The sequence below is a fragment of the Sminthopsis crassicaudata genome, chromosome 2 (genome assembly GCF_048593235.1).
Source record: "Sminthopsis crassicaudata isolate SCR6 chromosome 2, ASM4859323v1, whole genome shotgun sequence".
NCBI lineage: Eukaryota > Metazoa > Chordata > Mammalia > Dasyuromorphia > Dasyuridae > Sminthopsis > Sminthopsis crassicaudata.
Window position 1 is genome coordinate 216,547,424 of NC_133618.1, and position 23,825 is coordinate 216,571,248.

The 23,825-nt window shown below is 45.5% G+C and overlaps 1 protein-coding gene across 2 annotated transcripts in view; it reads left to right on the plus strand.

Annotated features, from left to right (window-relative positions):
- CMIP (c-Maf inducing protein) overlaps positions 1 to 19,708 on the plus strand; it is a 265,212-nt gene extending 245,504 nt beyond the window's left edge. The window contains exons 11-22 of one of the 2 annotated variants that reach the window (XM_074288223.1): positions 1,033 to 1,098; positions 2,261 to 2,287; positions 2,626 to 2,674; positions 3,656 to 3,763; positions 10,261 to 10,377; positions 12,259 to 12,399; positions 12,667 to 12,714; positions 14,036 to 14,182; positions 15,459 to 15,564; positions 16,202 to 16,272; positions 17,881 to 17,930; positions 18,642 to 19,708. In XM_074288223.1, the coding sequence (XP_074144324.1) occupies positions 1,033 to 1,098; positions 2,261 to 2,287; positions 2,626 to 2,674; positions 3,656 to 3,763; positions 10,261 to 10,377; positions 12,259 to 12,399; positions 12,667 to 12,714; positions 14,036 to 14,182; positions 15,459 to 15,564; positions 16,202 to 16,272; positions 17,881 to 17,930; positions 18,642 to 18,657 (946 nt within the window). In that variant the 3' untranslated portion in view covers positions 18,658 to 19,708. Of the gene's footprint in view, positions 1 to 1,032; positions 1,099 to 2,260; positions 2,288 to 2,625; positions 2,675 to 3,655; positions 3,764 to 10,260; positions 10,378 to 12,258; positions 12,400 to 12,666; positions 12,715 to 14,035; positions 14,183 to 15,458; positions 15,565 to 16,201; positions 16,273 to 17,880; positions 18,066 to 18,641 lie in introns of those variants that run through there. The other variant, XM_074288224.1, reaches the window with a different exon arrangement.
- Positions 19,709 to 23,825: the final 4,117 nt, after the last annotated feature.

Below are 23,825 nucleotides of genomic sequence, written 5' to 3' on the forward strand. Positions count from 1 at the left end.
AGACAGACTGGGGACTTGGTTATTATGTGTCCCTTACATTCAGTGGAGAGAGGCCAGTGCGACTCTGTCTGATAGGATTACAGATTTGGAGCCCATGGCACCATAAAGGCCACTTAGGATAGCCTTTCCATCTTATAGGAAAAAAGCTGAGACATAGTCTTAGATAGGATTTGAACCTGTCAATAAGCAATCACCACTTCACGAAACTTATAGGAAAAACTATTCATTATGTCCACTTAAAAAACGGACGTCTTCCCGGCTCCAAATCCAGTGCTTTTTCCCTTCCGTCATGTTCCCACACTCCCTTAAGGGAGTGGTAGAGGCATCATCTTCATAAAGTCAGTGCTCATCTCCCCTCATGTTAGTAGAGGAGTCTTATTTACTTGAGGCTTTATATGGCTCAGTGCATAACCTTTATTTAGCCAGATTAAATTTAATTTTGTTTCCCAAGCATTTATTAAGTGACTACTGTATACCTGGGACTTTTGAGTATAAAAACAAAAATCAAAACTGACCAGGCCTTCAAGAAGCTTTCTGTCTATTGTGGGGAAACAGCAGTAGTCAGTTAAGTAAATACAAAATATATACTTTAGAGTCAGGAGGTGTAGATAAAATACTACAATTGAGAAGATTTAGAGATAATAGACAGCTGTGAAGTTCATGGAGTAAAGGAGGGACATGATTGGTTTGGGGCTTTAAGAACATCAGCTTGGTAGCCAGGCCTGGAGGGGAAGGAGAATTAGGGGGATTGCCAGACGAGAGGTGATGAGAGTGGAGCTGTGTGAAGGGAGAAACGGGTCTCTCCAGTAGGATTGGGAAGGAAGATACAGCCAGATTTGACAGGGTTTTTGTTTGATGTGTGGGGAGGATGAGAGGGTTAAGAAGTGGGCGACTAAGAGGTGGTGGTACCCCAATGTAGGGAGCAAGGGAGCCGCCAATAGCCGTGCCCCGTGTGACACATCAGCTCCGCCGGCCATGTTGTGAGGCTGACGCCAGGCAGCCAGCTTCATCTCTACCTCCCCTCTCTTCCAGGTCCGATTACGATGACTGGAGACCAGCTCTGGCCAGCTTGCTTCAACCTATTCCATTCCCCAAAGAGTAAGTCTGCTTGCCTTCCTTTTGTTCTCCATGTCTGTGCTAATGTCGCAGACATCTGCCGAGTTCTTTCTGGGAAAGACAATTTATTTCTCGAAACCTCGGCAGCCCGAGTGAGCAGCTGAACCATAATGAATACAGGCAGGAAGCAGCCGAGGATTACAGGATGTAGAGCCGAAAGCATCCACTTTATCCTCTTCATTGTGCAGAGGAAGGAAGGGAGGCCCAAAGAGGTTTGGCCCTGGTCTCTGCGCTGCAAGTATTAGGAGAAATCCTCTCACCTGCCCCATCCTTTTCCCTAACCATTAACAGACTCTCTATTCGTTGGGCCTGTCTCTCACGTTCCCCTTGTTCCCATGGCTTTTTATCACCAGAAAGTCAGGAGGAAAAGATCCTGGTGGAAAAGGGCCTAAACAAGAACGCTTTGTCTAAGTGAGCAGGACTCATAGTGTCTAAATGACTCTGTTTTGATAGACTGGAGAAACTACACTTCTCTGGGAGGCCCGTGGCACTCCCCTAGGAACCGATTAACGAGCACAGTGTTTATGAAATGCAGCTCTCGGAGGGGGGTACATTACAGCCTGTAATTGCCCAATTTACTGGCCTCTCCTGTCCCCAGTGGCCCAATACCTTGAGACCAGAGAAATCCAACTCTTGAGTCCTGGCTGCCTGCTCTGTAACGCCATGGCGTCATCGCTGCAGTCAGCCATTCCCTCCGCCTCTGGGGAGGAGCTGCACAGGCCGACCATGATGCAATTCACTTTTCTGAACTTAATTGCTTTTCTGATGTACAGCCTTAATTAGCCGTGGCCTTGCCTTAATTGCAGAACAATTAATGAACACACCTGGGTCTCTGGGATAGAGGAAAAAAAAAAAAAACAAACACCAGGTAGCTCTACTCCTGTTTACAAGTGTGTGATTCTGGGGTCACTTCTTTATTTCTGTTATTATTCTTCTCCTTGCCTCTCACTCAGCCAGTCCTTGTTTGTTGGTGCCTAGAAGTGTTGCTTTAAATCTCTTTTTTATTTTTAGGATCATAAAGTGGGGGGGAAAAATCCTTGTAGGCTTTTCCTCCAGAAGGATTACATAGTAACTGCTCTTTCTGAAAGGACCATACTAAAACTAGTTTTCTTATATTAATATTATAATTTTTTTTTTGTTACAGAGCTCTTGCGCATGAGAAATTTACCAAGTGAGTGTTTCGGTGATCCTTACTCCGTGGGTATGGGGGTACCCCTGCTTTTAAGGCCCTGTGCACCTCGGCCCTGTCCCAGACCCACCCCACGGCAGCTCCTCCCCTTGGTTAAGGCTGGACATCAGGAGAGTGCTCCTGAGTTTGCCCTTTCTCCCACTCAGCCACTGGCTGACTCCCTTCTGGAGGAGCTGGAAGTGTGCTGGTGACCTTTGTGGGCTGGTTAACTAGCTGGCTCCTCATGTCCTCGCCCTTCCTCCAGAATAGTTCCCTCTGTCCCCAGCAGCGTGAGCAGACTGGGTGTCTCGGTGACCCAGGCCTGGCTTTGTGTCTTTCAGGGAACTGAAGTATGTGATTCAGAGATTTGCCGAAGACCCACGCCAAGAGGTAAGCTTGTCCCGTGCGGTTAGGGAGCCCTCTCTGTCCCGCTGGCGGGGTGTCTGAGAGTCTGGGGAGAGCCAGAGCGGCCCGAAGAGCTCTGCCAGCCGGCTCCCAGCTTTTGTTCGCAAAGTGAGCAGGCTGACGGGCATTCTCCACACACACACAGATGGCTTGTTTGCAGAGGCTGCTGGCCTGGTGCATAAACACACGCCCCACCCGGGGCCTGAGGCTGGTCTGTGATGTCACTGCTTTACAGTAAACTGTCCCCAGCAGCAGCATTTTTCCACCAGCTCCATGTTTTCTGCGCTGGTTTTCTCTTCTGGTGGAGACATTGATTTAGAAACACGCTTGTGCGGGCTCTGACGCCGAGCCAAGGTCAGCATTCATGGCTTCAAGTGTTTCACCTTTCTTTGCCAAAGCTGCTGATAGCTTCCATGAAGGCACAAGAGGAGAAAGCGTGGAGCCTGGGCTCAGCCTCCGCTCTCACACGCTAAGACTCAACCTCCCCATTCCTGCTGCTCACTGAATTTTCTTCTGAATTACCTCCCACCCTTCCAGTGTGTTTGGTCAGAGGAGGGTGTGCCCTTCCTGGGTACCGAGGAAGGCACATCTTTCTGAAAGAATCTGTTGGAGGGAGAATTGGACCTCCACTTTTAGCTAGTTGATCTCTAGAAAACAGGCCCAAAGTTAGGTGTTATAATCCTGGCCAGGGCCCAAAGAGAGTGTAGCCTGGCCCCACTGCTGGCCCAGCCCCCAGAGTACCAGGGAGCTGTTTGGATAGGCAAGGAGAGGAATGGTGTCTTTGCTGGAAAATCATCACAAACTATTCCTTCCTAAGGCGGCCTCCCTTTTGGCCCCGCTTCTCCCAAGTAAGCGCAGGAATGGTCTTCGTCCCATGTGCATGCTACTTGTTCTGGCTTCCTTGGTCCTCTGGTGCTACAGCTGCTTTACATCTTTTCCTTCAAGCATTTCTCATCCGCTTGGCAGGTCCACTCCTGTTTGCTGAGTGTGCGGACTGGCAAAGATGGCTGGTTTCAGCTCTACAGTCCCGGAGGCGTGGCTTGTGACGACGATGGAGAACTTTTTGCTAGCATGGTATGCACTCACAGTGTTGTGAGCTTATGTTTTCTTCTCCTTTCTTCACTCTCCCTTCGTTTTTGGCAGTCGAAACAAAAGTGTTTGTTCCCTTAACAAAATAGCCACTGGAGTAGACTACAATATATTATTGCATCCTAAATATTGCTAAGAATATACTTTATGCCTTTTTATCTCTAAATCACAATTGTTTTGGGGTAGAAAGGAAACTTCCCCAATTTCTAGATGAAACATTATTATTATTATTATTATATGTATATTATTAGGAACAAAGTAAAATAATTAAGCAAAAACACCCGATATCTTGACCACATTTGGCAGCCAATACTCTTTCTGTCTTTATATTCCCTATCTCTTCCCAGTGAGAAAAGAGATATATCATATTATCTGTTCTTTTAAGACATTGCTGGTTTTCATTCAGAAGTTGACTTCTCCCGAACTTTTCTGAATATTAAGTTTCTCTGTGTGATAGATATCCGTCTGGATTTCAGAGCTCTGTATGTCCCGGGATGGAGCTGGAGCAGCTGGTCCCCAGGCCATGGATTGAACTTGTTTAACACTTTCTCAGACTCTGGTATTGGTTTTGCCCCTCTTGGGTCTGACACCTTGTAAATGGGTGACTTTTCTAGCTTTCTGTAACTGAAGGGTGGCGCCTGCCCGGTTGCCCAGTGGTGGTAAGAGTGTGAGAAGAACATGTACAAACAGAAACTGTGGGCTTCCCCCACCCATTCTCAGATGGCTGTTCTTAGCATTTCTCCTTGATTCTCATCAGTACACGTGCCTCATAGATTAATAGCCTCGTCTCTGCGTGGGGCAGAAGCTCCGGCCTAATGGCTAGCAGCAAAGACACCAGCAAATTATGAGGTTTGTAACCAAACCCACAAGTCCTTGCCGCAGCCTTAGACGTACTGTAGTAGTCCACGCTTCCATCCTCATCTCCTTGTAGTGAGTGATGGCCGGCAGCCGCCTTGAATGTAATATAAGCTGAATATTTCTTTGGGGACAAGAACAGGTAAAGCCACGTGCTCTACAGACTAGAGTGGGTAAGTAATTGCCAGTACATTAGAATGGCTGCTAATTCAGCCCCATCTTTCTTTAGCTGCTTTGGCGCTGCCTCCTCCTTACGTAGTATTATGTATCTATTGTTCACTTCCTTTCCTCTTTGTTGAATTACTAATGTTCACACAGTCAAGCACAGTCATTTGTAAAGACACTTTCAGGCCTATGGGCAGCCCCACACCTTGCTTGGTGTGTCTCTGTTTACATGTTAGCATCTCACAAGAAACATCAGTTAGTAAAATCACACCCTGGCTTGAGGGCATAACAGCTGTTTGTTTCTGAGCAAAAAACAAATAAAAGTCCGCTTCCTGCCCTTGTCTGGCCCTTTAGCCAAAGCCGGCCATCTGTGTGCAGTGGCCTGGAGAGTGGACAGAAGGATGTCGATGGGGCCGGATGGCCCCACTGTTGGGAACCTGTTAGGGGAATCCTGATTGGGAGAAGACCGAGTTGGTCCAGAATTCAATGTGAGAGGTTACAAGAGCCACCAAAGAGAGGGGAGATGTTATCATCCTATTTAGGGGTGTTTTTAGACCTGATGGGGGAGAAATTCAGAAAAGAAAGCTTGTAAAGCTGCTGCCTCATTCAAACCAGACTCATTGTGAACCAGAACTAGTGAGTCTCATGCGTGAAGTGCCTCAAATGGAAAGTAATTACCCACAGGTATTCTCATCAGAGCAGTCTCATAGGCAGCAAGTTTTCTAGAGACACTAATGATAATCTTTCATTTCTATATGGAACCTTGTAATGTTTTTAAATATTTTTATGGTGTTAATCACATTTGCCACACTTGAGCCTCAGTTGGTGACGTCCTCAGGCTGAAGGAAGTTAGGCTTCCTGACTCCTCAAACAGTTCAGGGAAGGACAGAGATATTTTTTTCTGGAAGACTTTTTTTTCCCCCCACTCAGTGACACTCAGTGTTACTGCAGTCACAATCTATGTCTTTTTAATTCCTAAACTGCCCTTGTGAACCTCTGATCACACTGGATTATGGTCATCCTTATTAGCATTTACTGTAGAAGTTTTAATGAGGAGAGACACATTTTTGGCAATAACATGGTTTTGTGGGGTTTTAGGAGTAAAGAATTTAGAGCTAGAAAGTATATTAATCCAATCCTAATCCCATTTTTATATGTGAGGAAACTAAGGCCCGAGACAAGGCATAGATCTTGCCTAAAGTCACAAGTTCTAGTCATTTGGGAGACATGGCTTGGTTAAAATCAGAATCTAGATTCCAATCCTGGTCACATGATTCCAAAATCCTGGGGTCTTTTTCAACATGGAATTGTTAGCTTAGAAGAGCCATTAGTTTGTAAGTCAGGTTCTGAGAAGACCTTTTCTATTCTCCAACAGGATCAAGTTTATTTATATCATCCTGCTCATTTACTAAGCACCTGTGTTTGCAGACACCATATGTCCTGAATGTTTTGGGGTAGTACCATTCACAAATTAGGGAGAAAGGCTTTATTATAGTTTTGAATTAGAGTACAAGTCTGCTATAGTGTACTGTGTGTATGGTTCTATTAGTTGCTTGGGGGTCAGGGTGGGGGCTGGGGAAAAGAGGCAGAAAATGGACATGATCAGCATAGTCAAACTAGAGAGGAAAAACAAAAAACAATACGAAGCATGTGCCAAGTGCTGAATCAGAGACACAGACGTGAAAGGTAATAAGAGTTTAAAGAGGGAAGGGTCTGTGGAAGAGGAAGTAGACTTTGAAGAGTAGGACGTAGATAACAGAGAGGATGAGATTTCGATGTAAGGAAACAGCATGCTCAAAGGTGTGTAAGTAGTAGCATGGCGTCTGGAGGGCCGCTCGTTTGACTTAAAGGAAAGGCTGGTCTAGATGTATAGTAGAAAGTGGGTTGAGAGTTCAGGATGATAGAGGCTTTGAGCCGTGTGGGCTTGATTCACAGAGCTCTTGAGAGTTATGATACGCACAAAGAATCATTCTAGGAATCAGTTTGGTAGTGTACGTCAAGATGGTGTGCTAGGGCCTCTGGGGGGATCAGAAAGATGAAGACAGAAACCGTACCCTCAGTGAGTTTATAATCTTGTCATGGAAGTAAGGTAGAAGCATACTGAGAATAAGGCAGCAGCTGAGGAGCTAAGGCAGCCTACCATCCACCGTTGTGAAGTTCTCCTCGGGAGTCTCTGCTTGTTCTCTGGATCCCACAGCACACCGGGAGGGACTTTGGACACAAAAATCACAATAAAAGTTAAAAAGAAAAAGAAATCACTTTAGGCTAGGCTTCAGGAAGCAGTGGGCTTTGTGTTGATTCTTGAAGGATGAATTAGCGGGTGGAGGTGGGGAAGGGATTCTGTTAAATATGAGCAACAGTGTTGGAGAGTAGAAAGGGTACTACTACTAGAAGCTCAGTGCTAAAGTTGGGGAAGGAGAGGGAGATAAGATTTGAAAGGGGAGAGATAGTGTAGCATTTTGGATAGAGGAATATTTGGGGTTTAAGTTTTATTTCTGATATATATTGGCTGTTTGACTTTGGGTGAATCTGTTAACCTCTCAGTGCTCCAAGCAATAGGTGAGATGGTGATCTGTACTAGTGGAGGTCCGGTACTAGGATTTTCATACTAGGACTTTCCTCTCCTCCCCCCCCCCCCCAATAGAATCTTGGGTCCAGGGCAAGGTTAGGCGAGTTGAGGGGTGGGGAGAGGCATGATGGGATCAGATGTGCTTTGGGAAGATGATGTCACATGCAGAGTGGATTGGAGGAGGAGCTGGAAGCCAGAAAAATAGGTAGGAACCTTTTTCATTCTTTTGAGTGAATTATTACAAGGAATGGAACGGGGATAGTGCAATAAGGAAGAAGGAGGGGACAAATGTCACAGAGACGGAAGAACCCAAAGAACTGAATCCAGATGTTAAAAGGGAATGAGCACTCAGGCTCCAGTGTACCAGTCACTGCTGTGAAGCTTGGGCAAGTCAGCAGCCTCATCTATACCATATGGTATAAACTTTTCGTGCTTTTCAGGCCTGAATCTGTGATCTAGGTGATATCCCCCTGCTCATTCTGACCACTGATAACTGTGCTTCAGAAATGCAGATAGACTTTCTGTAGACAACCTTTCTCAGTGACCTCTGTCTGAGAAGCAGCCCCTGACTGGGGGCGAGATGGTCTCAAGGGCCTGAGAAGAAGCCGGAACGTCAGTGAGGCAATGATCAGTGATCTCATGAACTCGGTGATGGGCTCATTAGAAGCGGAGGCCTGAACATGGTTGTAGGTCAGAAGGGGAGGAAACCAGTGGAGGGAGTAGGTAATTAAAGATCCATCAAACATTTATGAAGGGCCTACTCTGTGCCAGGCCACTGGAATTACAAAGATAAAAGCAAAAGTGTCCCCCCTCGAGCTTCTAATTCTGACAAGAACTACGGGGAGAAAGGGGAGGGGGCGGAGAGGGAGAGAGGGTGTTTGTCTATCCATGGAAATCTATGCAATGTGAGATGGATGTCTGCTGGGTCCCTAGAGAAGGAAGAGGATGAGAAAAACCTACATTGCTGCTGAAGCACCCTCACAGTTGTGTGCTCTGTGATGTGTTCCTGTTGCCTTTCCAGACATTTGGGCTCTGGGGAGAATTGTCAGGGAGCCAGGCTGCTCAAAGTGCCAGAACTGTTCCCTCTGCCCCCTTGTATCAGCCTAAGCCATACTCCTGGCAGATAGGGTCCTGGGGACCTTCCCCTGGAGAACAGAGGGGAGAAGTTCCAGGGGTGAGAGGGTGGAAGGGAGGGAGATTTGTGCCCAGTACTCTCCGAGACCAGCCTCCTCAGTCAGAGATGATCTTCCTTGGCTCCACTAGCTTTGCCCCCTTCCCATTTCTTTTCAAAGCAAATAACTCATTGTCTTGTGTTTTTCAAAGCAAGGGAACTTTCTACCAGGAAACCAGCTCTGTTGGGAAACCAATTCCTACCCAATTACCCAGTGAGCAGAGCCAAGCAGGAGTTTTGTCTATAATATATGAGCTGCCTCTTGGGTCCTTCTTGAAAGGAACTTATTTTTAGATGTTTCTGTGTACGTGCTCTGTCTTAACTTGTTCACTCACTGCTAGATTAGCCAGATTTCTGGAGCTTGGAAATTTGTCTATTTTCTCCTTTCATTTCTCAACTTGAGCCATAATCTCCCTGGTAAAGACGTCATTGCCTTCCCCATAGCAACGCCTGGTGGTCCCTCTACCAGTCAGAACCCAATGAGAATAAGAAAACAGCATGAGCTGGCAACCACTTGCCTGAGAGGCTCCATTGGCATGCCATACCGGGACCCTAATGATTGCACAAATGTTGGAAGGAAATTATACAGCCACCAAGATCAAAATGGGCTTTTTCTCTAGAGTAATGTAGCATGCTTTTGGAGCTGGGAAGTTTCCATCTCAAAACAGTCCTTTTTTGAGAAATCGAAAGCACTTTGTATTGAAATGAGGGGCAGACAGGCCCATGAGACTTGGTTAGCCCTCCAGTGACTCACTGTTTCCTTTCTAACTCCACCTTCCAGTTCATCTCTCTATCTAATCTCCAAGGCTGGCAGGAAGCATGGCCTGCTCTGGATCAGGTTCTTTGAGGTGAATTCATGGTGTCCCACAAGTCTACTCTTGTCCTCGGGACTCGGGTCTACAGCCACCAGGAAGCATGCCTTCAGTGGTCTGGCTCCTTAGGCAGGACTCACTATAAGTATTCACAGATGGTGTGGCCCCCAGGTCTCCCCAGAAAAGAAAAAGTTCAGGACTCAGGAGGCCCTTGGAGTGGGGAGGCCCACCTGGGCCATGTAGCTTAACAAGAGGCTCTCAGGAATCTCTGCCTGGTGCCATTAGTGCCAAAAGCACAGACAGTTTCAGACAGCAGGGCTACATAAAGCCTCTTGCTTGGCCCAGGCAAAAATTCAGATCCCCCTTCTCTTTAAGAACACTGAAAAAGAAGTGATCCTTACGTGTTCAGGGGGTGATTTGGTGAAAACAAACAAAACCCCCCACAGGATTTGAAGTCAGAAGGCTTGGGTTTGAATCTCAGCTATAACACTGTGCTTCACCTTCTACTCTGCAAAATGAAGACCTTGCACTAAATTGTCTCTAGGGTCCCTCTTAGATCTAAATCATGTGATTCTGTGACTTAGGATGTTTTGGGGGGAGTGGGGTAGAGCAGTTTTTGATGTTCTTGGTCATTGCTCTGAGAGGATTCTCTGACAACCTCCCAGACGCCCCAGGAAATCACGTTTGCTGTCTGCAAAGCCAAAGAAAGTCACAAACCCTTCTCGGGACTTGCCCCGCTCAGAGGCTGCGCCCAGGCCCGGGGGAGAAGCCTGTGGGTCTGCCTTTGTCTCTAGGGCCGTGGCCCAAAGCTGGAACTCTGAAGCTTCGCCTCGGGTTGTGGGAGATACTGCGTGTGTCCTCTGCTGCGTCTGTGGGCCGGGCCTCTAATCTTGCCTCCTTCCTCTCCCAGGTGCATATACTCATGGGATCCTGTTATAAGACGAAAAAGTTCCTGCTCTCCCTGGCTGAGAACAAGCTAGGACCATGCATGCTCCTGGCCCTGAGGGGCAATCAGACCATGGTGGAGGTGAGTGTGTCTCCTACCGCTTGGACACTGTAGTGAGACCCCAACGGGGGGTGAGGGGACAGGTGAGCGACATGGCCTTAGCAGTTTTGAGCACAGACACGCATCCAGTGCTCTTTTCTCTCAGCCATCCCACTTCTTCACCCCAGTTGGCAAATGGCCCAGCGTTTTAGGGAAGAAAGCAAAGGACAATTCACAGTGCTGGCGCTCTTGGAGAGGGAGGGCATGCACCGGATGATGGATGGTCCTGGCAGGGCAAAGAGAGTACTGATCTTGAGGAAGGAGAGCCAGGTTTGGGTATTATCTCTGATATTATGTGACCTTCCGTGAGTCCATTTATTTCTCTGAATCTCAGTTTTTCCATCTGTCCAGTGAGGAGGCTCAGTTAGATGATGTGAAAAAGCCTTTCTTGCTCAATCTAATGTTTTGGGATTCCAACTAAGCTTCTCCTTTTCTCACCTCCTTTCTCTCTCTCTCTCCTCTCTCTCTCTCTGTCTCTGTCTCTCTGTGTCTCTGTCTCTCTCTGTGTGTGTCTCTCTGTCTCTCTCTGTCTCTTTCTGTCTCTCTCCTCTCTCTCTCTGTCTCTGTCTCTGTCTCTCTCTCTGTCTGTCTCTCTCTGTGTCTCTCTCTGTCTCTGTCTCTCTGTGTCTCTGTCTGTCTCTCTCTGTGTCTCTCTGTCTCTCACGTGTCTGTCTCTTTCTCTCTTCTCTCTTCTCTGTCTCTCTCTGTGTCTCTGTCTCTCTCTGTGTCTCTGTCTCTCTGTCTGTCTCTGTCTCTCTCTGTCTGTCTCTGTCTCTCTGTCTGTCTCTGTCTCTCTCTGTCTGTCTGTCTGTCTCTCTCTGTCTCTGTCTCTCTGTCTGTCTCTATCTCTCTCTGTCTCTCTCTCTCTCTCTCTCTCTCTCTCTCTCTCTCTCTCTCTCTCTCTCTCTCTCTCTCTCTCTCCCCCCTTCTTCTTTTGATCTTCCTGCCCTAGAAAGAGCTAGGAAGACACACTTTCCCCATTGATTTGTGCTACTATTCTCAGATACAAATGACTCAGAGAGTCTCCCTTCTCTCCCTTTTCTTTCCAACCTTAAAAAAAAATTAAGAAAAAAGAAGACGGTAAGTGCTTGCTGGAAGGTACTCAGTTTGTAAGTCCCGTACTGCCCTGAGTTGCCCCTGGTTCTCATAATCCCTTCTTTGCACTGACTGAGTTTGGGCCAAGGACATAGAGGCAGAGCCCCATAAGGCATATAAGCTCTGTGCTAGTGCAGAACAGGAATAGCCCTCAGAGATCTCTTGGTCTGAAAAAAGGGCTGTCCCACTAGCAGTCTTCCTCCAATCTCGACCTCCTGGGGCAGCCCCTTCTCCTGTGACAGGTTCATCATTGGCTGAATGCTTTGTGCCGGTTGAATAGATACCTGTAGTCAGACACCTTGAAGAGGCACAGGGACTTCATGAGTCTCTGCAGAGGGAGGAGAGATCCCAGTGTGTCCACCTTGTTCCTCTTTGTTTCCCTTGTTGGCTTCCTGAGACCCACAGGAAGTTCCAGAGAGATGTTTGGAATAGGGGAAAAGGCAAAAAAAAAACGGGTAATAGGAAATGAGTTAAAAAGTGGGAAGGCCTGGATCAGGGCAGTAACTAATGAAGATGAAAGGGGAGATAGTGAAGGGGATTGAAGGGCAAGAGAGAAGGTCCTGATTTCCAGAGCAAGCACCTCTGGCCTGGCAGACATGGGAATGGGTGTAAAGTTATCCCATGTGAGAGAGTGAGATTGTCCCTCTGGTGTAGGGGCTTCCACCCCAGAGTCCCAGAAGCCAGCCTGCTTCTCTGCAGGAGAGTCCAGAAACACCACCCTCTGCTCTGCTGGCCCCTACTAACTGTTCTCGTCCATCTCCCTGCCAGATTCTCTGTCTGATGCTGGAATACAACATCATAGACAACAATGACACCCAATTGCAGATCATCTCCACCCTCGAAAGTACCGATGTGGGGAAGAAAATGTATGAGCAGCTCTGTGACAGGCAGAGGGAGCTGAAGGAGCTGGTAGGTCCTGACAGCTTCCTGACCACGTATGGGATGACCCAGTGTGTTCTGGGCCTGCTCCTGGGGTTGAGACGGTTACCTAGCTCCTTCCACCTTACAAAATACCTCCATAGAGGACCCCATCTATTGGGCCCTGTAGGGTACAGACCTCAAACATTTGTTTGAGGCTCTTTGCAGGGCTTCTGAGAACTGGCACAAGGTGGGCATGGCAGAGATGGACCATGAAAAGTGAGGGTAAAGCCTAATAGATGCTTATTTCTTTTGCAGCAAAGAAAAGGGGGGCCTACCAGGCTAACTCTGCCTTCCAAGTCCACAGTAAGTATAATTTTCCTTCCTGGATTGAGCCACTCTCTGTAGGAGTGTGGAACATACCTTTTGGTGGTATGAATAGCATGGTGTTAGTGCCAGGCTGAATGAATGATAAATAAGGAAGAGTTGGCCAGGGGTGATTCTGCCTGCCTTCTCCCAATCATTCCTGGGCATGGAGTTGTCAAAGATGGCACTGGGCCATTTCTTCTCTGGGCATTAGGTCACCAGATGGCCTCATGAGATGTTTGGGCAGGCTGTTGCTGCAGTAGAGATGCTAGCACAATTATGGAGGACTTAGGGTTTGTGCAGTGCTTCTTTGCCTTTAGTTCTCCATGGAGAGAATCTTTGAATCTTAGCTCCCAGCCTGCATGGCCTTGGCTGTGTTGGTCCCCCTGAGAGGGCCTCAGTTGCTGCAAAATGTGCTTACCAAACTGCTTCCTCCCAAGCAGCTAAACCTGCGCCCTGCTCAGTTACAAGCTTCAGAAGATGAGCCACGACTCAGTTAGCCATTGCACCCGGAAGGAGGGTTAGGGGCTCTCTGTCTGCCCAGGGGCTGGCAAGGTTGTAGGGCACAATGTCTGAAATCCCTTTTAGTTCTAAAACTATGATTTTCTTAGGTTTTCTGAGTAAGAGTCCTACTAGAATAAGCCTAGGTGTCTGAGGACCTAGTGGTCTGGCTCTCACTGCTGTCTTCAAATAGAAGGGTCTCTTTAGAGGGCAGGAGTCAGTGATATAAGATGGGAGGCAGGGGCAGCTAGGTGGCTCAGTGGATAGAGCACCAGCCTTGAATTCAGGAGGACCCGAGTTCAAATCTGGTCTCAGACACTTAACACTTCCTAGCTGTGTGACCCTGGGCAAGTCACTTAACCCCAGTTGCCTACACACACACACACACACACACACACACACACACACACAAAATTAGTTTTAAAAACCATGTGAAACAGCTCAAAGAAGGCTTTTACTTCATCACCTCTTCTCTTCCCTTCTGCCATATATCTTTAGACTTCTTTGGGCTTTCTAGAAGTAAGATCAGAATCTAGCCTTTCCTACCCTCTCCTTCCCAATTATTTCCCTCAGTGGGCTTCACAGGGCTCAGTTTTTGAGCACATGAAAATGTTGAGGAAGCAAGGGACAAAGCCAGACCCTTCCCTCTTGGCACTGGCAGGACCAGGCAGATGCAGTGCCCTCTGGGGAAGGCACAGTAAGGCAAGCTGATTTCTCCCTGCAGAGCTGGAGCCATCCAGAGTGCTGATGCTCCATTATCCGAGCACGCTGGCTGCTCACTGACCACACCCCTGACTCCCCTTTCTGTCTCACCCGGCAGGACGCAGACCTGGCTCGCTTGTTGAGCTCTGGCTCCTTTGGAAACCTGGAGAACCTCAGCTTGGCCTTCACTAACGTGACGAGTGCCTGTGCCGAGCACCTCATCAAACTGCCTTCTCTCAAGCAGCTAAACCTGTGGTCCACTCAGGTAGGAGCAGCAGGCGGGCTCTCTGCAGCCCTTCGGAAGATTTGTCGCCCTTTTGGGTCCTTGTTTCGAGTCTAGATTGCGCAGTGTCATTCTTGGAGACTTTGGCCCTGTATTTGAATAGCATGCTTTCATTTTAGGAGTCCAGGTCAATGCTCAGGTGTAATTAGGAAACTGCTCTGGTTCTTTGAGCCTATGTGGGGTATAGCGAGAAGGGATTTTCACTGTGAGGCCCCAAACCCTGGAGACTACCTCGCCCCAGCTCCAACTTGGAAAATCTCACTTCCCTTTTCTCAGATCACTATCCCTCAGGCAGTTGCACTTACCCCTTCCTTTTCCCTGGGGTCTCCCATGGCCAATATCAGCTGGGCGACCTGGTGAAGAAGGACTCACATGGGCTTGCGTAGCTGATACTGGACATTAGAGATTCACTTCTCCCTTAGATTCACAGCCTAATGGATTCGTTAGGACCAGAAGGAATAGGACCTAAGTACAGTTCACCAGCTACTCCAATCTTTACTTTGATTCTTTAAACCATATTTATTATTTAAAATACAAACTGGTGGGCTGAATGGATGATTGGTAATAAGTAGCAGAAATTTATAGTTGTGCTGGATAGGATGCTTGAAGCTGTAGGTCACACCAGATGGCCTTCTAACTTTCACATTTGGTGTTTTACAAAAAACCCGCAATAGTAAGCTTTAACTCTCCTAACAAGCCAACCATTGTTTGGCATGAGTCCTCTTTAGGCTTCTAGGGACCATGTTTCCCAGTGGAAATAATAATCTTGTTCAGACCCCACGTCCTCCAAAGTAATAATGACTGACTCATCCTGATTTTAGGGCAAATCCCCCCTCTCTTAATCTCATAGGGATAAGGAAAATCAGAACTCCATCTCTGTGGACACAAAGATTGGAATAGACTACAGTGTGTGAGTGGCAAGAGCCTTGGCTCTATTATTAATACCTGTGTGATCTTGGGCAAGTCACTGTTCTCCCTCAGTTTCCTTATCCATAAAAATGAAAGGTTTGGACTAGATCAGCTGAAATCCCATGATCCTGTAACTGGGGCTTTAAAGTACTTTGCCTGAACTCCAGCTCCAACTTGTGAGTAAACTCTCCCTCCCAGAGTACGTTGCTGAACATCCACAAGACATCATTTGAACATCTTTCTGTTTGGCTTTGACTTTCATCCCTTGGGAAGCCTCATGAGGGCTTCATAAATCAATACCTCCAAGAATTAGAAGACTGGTGACTAAGTTAGTCTTGTGTCCTCACAGTTTGGAGATGCTGGTCTGCGGCTCCTTTCGGAACACCTCACAATGTTGCAAGTTCTGAACCTATGTGAGACGCCTGTCACCGATGCCGGCCTGCTGGCCCTAAGCTGTGAGTATGCACAAGAAAGCCTGGGGTTTCTAAATTGGAAAGGGTGGGAAAAGGAACTTTTGGAAGGTCCCTGCCAGTACTTAATCCTTGAAAAATTTCTTGGTAATAGTGGGAAACATTACTACTTTAAAATAATGATTGTGGTATATGATCCTTATAGCATCAGTTGAGCTGAACAGATCCCTATCTATATATATCTGAATCTCAATCAGCTCAGATACCGGTTCATCCCAACTTCAGAACCATCCCTGAGCAGCCGTGATCAGCAGGGCTCTTACTTAGGGAAGGTACCTCAACCTCTGTCCAAAACCTATGCTTTGAGTAGCTATTTAGGGGTGATGAGGTAATTGTTTCTAGGTGAGCTGAGCTACATTGAGACATTGGGAGAACAGAATGTGTTGAGGATTAACTGAAAGCCTGGGCCAAACCATTCATTTCATTCCTTCATTCAGTAAACACTCTAAATCTCTTCTTACTTCTATTTGGATTATTATTCTGGGAACTATATTCAATCCTCTTGCCTTGCCTTTGGAAAACTTGCTATACTCACGGTCAGAATGTGGTGTGTGTGTGTGTGTGTCCACTTCTGACTCCCTTGTCTCTCACCACATATTTTCTTCTTTCTGTCTTCATCTAGCAATGAAGAGCCTCTGCAGCTTAAACATGAATAGTACCAAACTCTCAGCAGATACCTATGAAGACCTGAAGGTATTTTAGTATCATTGATCTTAGAATGTCAGAACTTGCTGCAGGGGGATCTCAGAGCACAAAACATAGACAGAGCTGGGAGAAGAACATATAACCAAGAAAAGCAAAGCTTGGAGGAGTTTAAAAATATAACAAGAAAGTCAGACCTGGGAAAGTTCTTAGATAATGGAATCTCAAAGCTGGAAAGAATCTTAGATTGTATGCTGTCAGAACTGAGAATATTCTCATAGGTTCTTAGAACCAGAAGGAATGGGACCCTAATGTCAGATAAGCTGGGCCTCAGAATATAGAACATAAGAATTTTTTTTTGTTTTGTTTTTTTAATTTTTATTTTATTTTATAATTATAACATTTTTTTGACAGTACATATGCATGGGTAATTTTTTACATTATCCCTTGCACTTACTTCTATTCAGATTTTTTCCCTTCCTCCCCCAACCCCCTCCCCCAGATGGCAGGCAGTCTTATATATTAGAACATAAGAATTGTATAGGACCTTTGAGCATAGAATCTTAGATCAGATAGGACCTTGGAATATCAGAACTAAATGAATTACAGGATATGGTAAGGAATGCCAGAGTTGGAAAAGACCTTAGAACCCAGAATGGCAGAGTATAATAGTAGCTGGCATTTATAAAATACACTATGGTTTTCAGAGTTTTTTAATATATTATGTCATTTCCTGTTCTCAGAGATCTAGGCAGGTCTAAGACCTGGCTTCACAAATGAGATCAAAACTCCTATTCACTTTTACACTACTTTTTCCATTCCTCCTGGTCATCCCTAGCCTGTCCCCATTCTTACAATCCCAGGTACCTCCTAAGTCTGCACCAAGAGAGGCAATAGTATTATTATCTTTTGTTTGGTCAGACAACAATGACACATGTATTGAATGTAGCAATGGGTACCACATTTTTGGAATGACATTGGCAAGTTGCAACTCATCCAGGAGAAGGACAGCCAGGATGATAAAGGGGTTGGATATCATGCCATTTGAAGATTGGTTAACAGAGAAGCCTTATAGGATCCCTGAGAGCTGTCTTCGCATATTTGAAGGGATGCCACATAGAAGAGGAATAGATTAGTTACGCTTGGTTCCAGACAGCAGTAGTGTTTGCAGTTTTCAAAGATCAGAAGTAAAAGAAGTTAGTTAAACTTGATTTAAGGGAAGGGTTCCCTCTCCCAGCTAAAGGTTTTCACACAAAAGATACTATAAAAGGTATTCTTGTTAAGGCACAGAACTGACTGGATAGCCTCAGAAGCTCTTTCCAACTTTAGTATTCTTTTATCTGTAGCCTAAATATATGAAATTAATACTAAAATAAATGCATTCCAGGGACAGTTTCCATAGTTGATCCCAGACTCATTTGTCCTCACCTAAATTTTTCTGATCTCTGGATAGCTAGCATGGATCCCATGAATCCTGGGAAGGATTCTGCTTAAACCTGTTGAAGGGGTTCCCCTCAGGCATCCAAAACTAGTGAGGAATTGCTGGGGGGGGGGGAGGGATTCCTTGAGGGAGGATGGAAGTCAGGCTAGGAAGTTTCCAGGCAGGGCTCAGCCATAGCTGGCTTCCCAGTGACTACCGCTGTTATTCCTTTGAAACAGGCCAAGCTGCCCAATCTGAAAGAGGTCGACGTCCGCTACACTGAAGCCTGGTGAATTCTCTCTCGCTCTCTTTAAGTTGTGACAAGAAGGAAAAATTTGAAAACAAAACAACTTTTGACTAATAGCTGTAGAACAGCCAATTGTGGGGTCTTGGATCTCACCAACCTGGCTGTGAGATAGATGGGGGAGACTTTCATGGGGCAGGGGGCAGGGAGGGGGGGCGGGGGGGCGGGGCTTTTAAGCATGCCCGGCCCCTGCCTCAGTCTTTTAGATTCATAATTTTAAAAATCAAACTAACCTGAAAAAGACTTTGTAGCAACAAGAGGATTATAAATGGGGAAGGGTGGGGGGGGAGGGGGAGGGGAAAGAAGGGAGGGGAAAGGGGAGAAACCCCTTGTGGATTTCTTTTGCTTTGGTGTTGATGCTGTGTGGGAAAATCAAATTCAGAATCCCCCATCACTCATAATTCCAATTGGCCTTCCTGGGGGTCCCCTTGAGGGACTCTCCAAACAAATAAGCCATTCATTACCCAGAGAAAAAGCCCAGATCATATCATCATACCTCTCCCTGTGTCCTTGCAATTGTTATGCAAAGTAATTTTGTTGTATATAAGATTTAAATAATGCACCTATTTAAGAAATGGTTCACAAACTACAGGTCTGGGACCTGTCTTTTATTTATAACTTGTTGATTCTTTTACCCCTTGGCGTATAGTACTGTATAAACTAGTCTGCTGTCTTGTTATTATTATTTTTTTAAAGGAAAAACCCTCCTTGAATAATTGCCTTTTCGTAATGGATCCTGTATGCTAACGCTCTCTTGTCAGCCCGTCCGTCCATCCGTCCGTCCGTCTGCTGCCGTGTTTATGATTTCAGAATGTCTCAAACATCCTCACTGACTGAAGCCTGAAGACATTGGGAGCAGGGAGGGAGGGAGGGAGAGGAGAACACCCCACCAAAGTTTCGTTCCTGAAAGATCAGCCATCTTTCCTTGCTCCTTTATCAGGCTGTGGATGCACTCCCATTTCCCCACCCCACCCCTTTCCGGGTAGGATAGCCCCCTGCCAAGAGAGAGCTAGTTTCATGATTTGCCTCCACTGTTCTCTGTTCTCGTCCAAGATTTCAAGACTCCTAAGTCCTGCCCCACTCTGTGTCGCTCGGCGTCCTCACTCACGCATGCCCGCTTTTTTGCATGGTCTCTTGGGAGAAGAGCAGCCCTTACCACTGACCTGTAGCCATCCCTCTCTGTAAATGTGACCACTAGTCCCCAGAGCTCCTGGCCTCCCCACAGTCGCTAAGAAGGAAGAGCCTTTCCTGGGTGGACAAGCAGTTGGCTTTTCTCCTTTTGAGCTATGACTGTACAGAACAGCCCTTAGGGGAGGGGGTGCTGCTTGGGGGTCCCCTCTTCTGTCTGTTTAGAACAAACACTCTCCCCTTCAGCAGCTCTAAGATTTCCATGTGGCCGAGGTAATGTTTTTATCTATCTGATTCATCTGACTCAACGGGAGCTGTGCTTTTTGTCATTTTATACTTTGCTAGGTAGATTTTATTACCCTGTGCGGTGCCCTCATTTTTTTACAAAGAGAAATTGGGTTACGTCTTAATTCCTTTTGTGTCAGGTTCTTTGTGTTTTCCTTTGCCCCTCAAGTCCCATCCTGCACAATTGGCATCAGGTGCAGGAAGAAGAGGATGACAAGAAGAGACAGTTGGCCACCTTTCTCCTTTGCACTGTTGCTTTACCCGATGGTTTCCTACTTAACTCCTGTTCTGTAGCTGTGTACAAAGAGATGTGAAATACTTTCAGGCAAAATAAACTGTAAGTGACTCGCTTTTAGCTGTGTGCTCTCTCTACCCTCAGAGTCTTGATTGCTTGGTGGGGGGACTGGACGCCGGATGGATGGAGGGAGGGATCTGGCCTTCCCAGCAAAATTAGTAGAATGGCCCTCAGGCCCTCCCAAGTAGGCTTTGTGTGCGCACACACGTACACGCACGAAGTCCATATCCTCCAAAGCTCTCCCTGAGCGTTAGGAGAGCTGCTGTAATAAATGCTTCTGACTGACTGAACCTGGACTGCTACTCCACTGCATTACACTTCTGCCCCAGGACTGGCTTTGGAGAGTGGGGTTGTTTGTGAGAGAGAGCGATGGGAGACAAGGTCAAGGGTGGCCCTCCTCCAGCACCAAGTGGGAATAACACTGCCCAGAGAGCCAGAGAAAACAACCAGTTCAGGTTATTAGCATGACCAAAGAGACTTTCTGGTACCAGACTTTGTCCAAAGTATTCAATGTCTCATCCCAGCTCTGGTCTTACTATGCCAGCGTGATATATGAGGGGCAGGGGATGAAGGTGCAAGATACAAGAGACAGGATGGGGAAAATAGATTGGATTCACAATGGGTGGGTTAGGAGTGGAAATGTTGCCTTTACTAAAGAAAGAAAATCGCAATAAATTTGCAGGAATAATATGAAACACATAGATGTGTGTATACATGCATGTATATATGCATACATGCACACAGAGCTCAGTCCCTGCCTTGCCAAGCTGTGCCCATCCTTCTCACTGAGCTTGAGGGACTGCTTTGGTAAATGCTTTTGCTTGAATGTACACAGGGACACTGAGATCTGTAGGCTCAGACTTCAACTGGATCACAGTCTAACTCTGCCACTTGACAGTTTTCCAAGTCATGATAACCCTCAAATAAAAGTCCTTTAAAGGGTAGCCAGTCTCAGACACATTCAATTAAATGCAACAAGCACTGAGCACCTACTATTCTGAAGCTCTGAGTGCACCCAGATGAAATAAGACAGCCCCTCTCTTCAAGGAGCTTTCAAGGAGTGGATAAGTAAATAATAAGCTCCACAATAATGTGTGGACATAAGGATCTTTAACAAATGGGTAGGGATCAAAGAGTGGGATGCAGAACCATAAGTTGACCAATTTACTTAGAATATAGAGTCCAAGGAATGATGTGAAATAAGCCTCATAGATTAGAGACAAATTGCGAAGGACAATAATTGTCAATTGTGGAGCTTTTACCCTAAGAACAGAAAGGAGCACTGAATCTTTATCAGCAGTGGAGCGATACAGTTAGATTTGTGCTTTAGAACAATCACTGTCAGTTGTGAGGGACAAGAGGGATTTTTTTAAAAGAGAGAAAATGAGGAAAGGGAGACCAATCAGGAGGCATTTTCAGTAATATAGGCTACAAGAGGACTTCATTTTTGAAGAGGACTAATGACATCATGGGATGGGGACATGTGTGGGAATTGGATTTAAGTGAGGCAGAGTTGCTCAGCCCCACTCTTTCTTCCTGAGTCATTAAAATCCAGTGGCAGGGCAAAAGTCAAGGCAGCCAGTGATGGCTCAGGATGCATTGGATGACCTGGGCATCTTTGCTACCAAAGCTGAAGGAGCAGCCCTCCCACTAGAGGTGCTAGTCTTCCCGAATGCCCCATACACCTCTTAAATTACAGTGGCGACATGAATGAAGAAAACAGGCTGCATGTAAAAGTGTTCATGGAGAAGGAGAAACAAGATTGGGCAACTGACTGGATTAAGGGGATGGAAGATGACTGAGATCGAGAACCTGGGTGACTGGAAGGAGAGCAGTAACCTCACCAGGAAGAGGGAAGCTCTGAAGGGGAGGGGGTGTGGGAGTGGGGCCAAGAGGAATTCCTTTCTTTTGGACACAGTGTGTCTGAGGTAGCCAGGTGTCATCTGTGTGGGGACAGATCCAGAAAATAGTTGGGCTGGATAGGGGAATCTCAGAGTATTCTGCATAGAATTAAACATTGAATTCATTGGAATTGATGGAGAGACAAGAGACCCAAGCATAGCAAACAACTAAGACAGAAAAAGAGAACTACAAGAGGAGCAACACAAAAACCCAGAGATTATCCAGGAGGAGAGGATAATAAAAAAGGCTTCAAAAAGTGTAGGGTGATAATGACAATAAAAATTAAGAAAAATCTGTTAATTTAGGAATTATGAAGTCAGTCAAAGAAAGGACAGTTTCAGTGGAGTGGTGATATGGGAAGTTAGATTACTCAAGATTCAGCAATATTGATTCTACCTTCACAGTATTTCTCACAGCCATCCTTTTCTCTCTACTTACATCACAGTCACTCAAATTCAAGCAAATTTTACCTCTTGCCTGGACTATTGTAATGGACTCCTAATTGGGCTTTCCCTCTTCTCCCCTCTCTAATCTATGCTTTGCATAATTTCCAGTGATATTTTTAAAGTACAAGTCTAACTAAGTCACTTCCTTATATGATACATAGAAGGCACTTAATATATACTTATTGAATTACATTTAGGGGCTAAACATCATTTAATCCAGTGTTGTTTTTTTATAGAGAAATAAGCTGAATATGTCAATCATATTGATCAATATTGTTTTAGACTATTTAAAATAATTAGACAGTATAAGGTTGGAATATTTCTCTGTATATGTACACACACATATATACATTTATAGCCACACTTAATTGTATCCTTTGGGGAGGGGAAAAAGGAATAAAATAAAAAATCTGTGCAGCAGAGAACAAAAGAAAATCTATAAGAAAGCAAAGAGGGACAGCTCTCAATATATGTAGTATTTATTATATAGGGTTTCAACATTCATTTTTGCAAGATTTTGAATTCCAAGCTTTTCTCCCTCCTTCCTCCCCCCAGATAGAAAGCAATACGATGTAAGTTACACATATACAACCATGTTATATGGCCTTTCAGGAAATGGAAATTTATTGCTTTATATTTAGAATCCTCTCATGTTCTGCTATACGCATGGCAATTTTTTTTCTTTTTCCCATTTTGCATTTAAATGTAAAATAAAAAGACTTTTAAAAAGAGAGAGAGAATTAAGCTGAGAGATGATTCAAAGTATATAGTAACACAATGGCAAAACCAAGCTTAGAACCCCTATCACCTGATTCCCAGTGCATGTTTCATTATATCATTCTACCTTTCAGAGACTACTAATGGGGGGTTGGGGGGGAGAAAACACCACAACCTGCTTCTCTGAGAAGCCTTCCCTTGGTATTTGTGAAGAAAATGACCAACAACCAGATTGGCCAGTTCTGCTATCATTATTCTTCATCACCCTTCCTAAAATCACTGTCCCACTTGTATTGTTGAGTTTTGTCTCTTTTCCGGAAAGCCAAAGGGAAGGAAATCTCTTAAGGAAAAGCTTTCAGACTCAGCTCTACTTCAGGGATAAAGAAGTACAAAAGAAATCTGATTATACCCATTGTCAGAAAGGCACGTTTAATTAATACTTTTTATTCATTCATGTCTGGCACTTTGTGATTCCATTTGAGATTTTCTTGGGAAAGACACTGGAATGGTTTACTGTTTCCTTCAGCTCATTTTACAGATGAGGAAACTGAGGCAGTGTTAAGTGAATTGCCTGGGGTCACATAGCTAATGTGTCTGAGGTCAAATTTGAACTTAGGAAGTTCAGGCCCAGCACTCTACCCACTGGGGCACCTAGCTGCCGAGGAGGTTCAGTTATTACTATTAGCAAATAGGTTCAATTAATTCTTAGGCAATTAGTTTTTCTTACTCAAAACAAGAACAGTAGTTAGGAAGCATTTCTTCCCTTCACCTTCACCAAATAAATAAATAAAAATGAACGAATGAACAAAAATGAAAAGCCAATTTGGAAGTGGTATCCCATTGAGACATATGCAGGAGAAGGGGCACAAACAAGTGAAGTGATTAAAGCACATGCAAGGAATACTTGTGGCCAAGGTTCTTAATTCTGGCCCTCAATGTCTTTACTCTGAAGAATCCTTATGAAGTTCCCTGTGAAGTAGAAGATGTTGGTGATGGACAAATTGGGCTCGAATTTTCTGCTTCTGCTACTAACTGTACAGGTTGTTTAATCTGTCATTCAATAAGCATTAAACACTTACCGTAGGTCAGGCACTGTGCTGGGCTTTT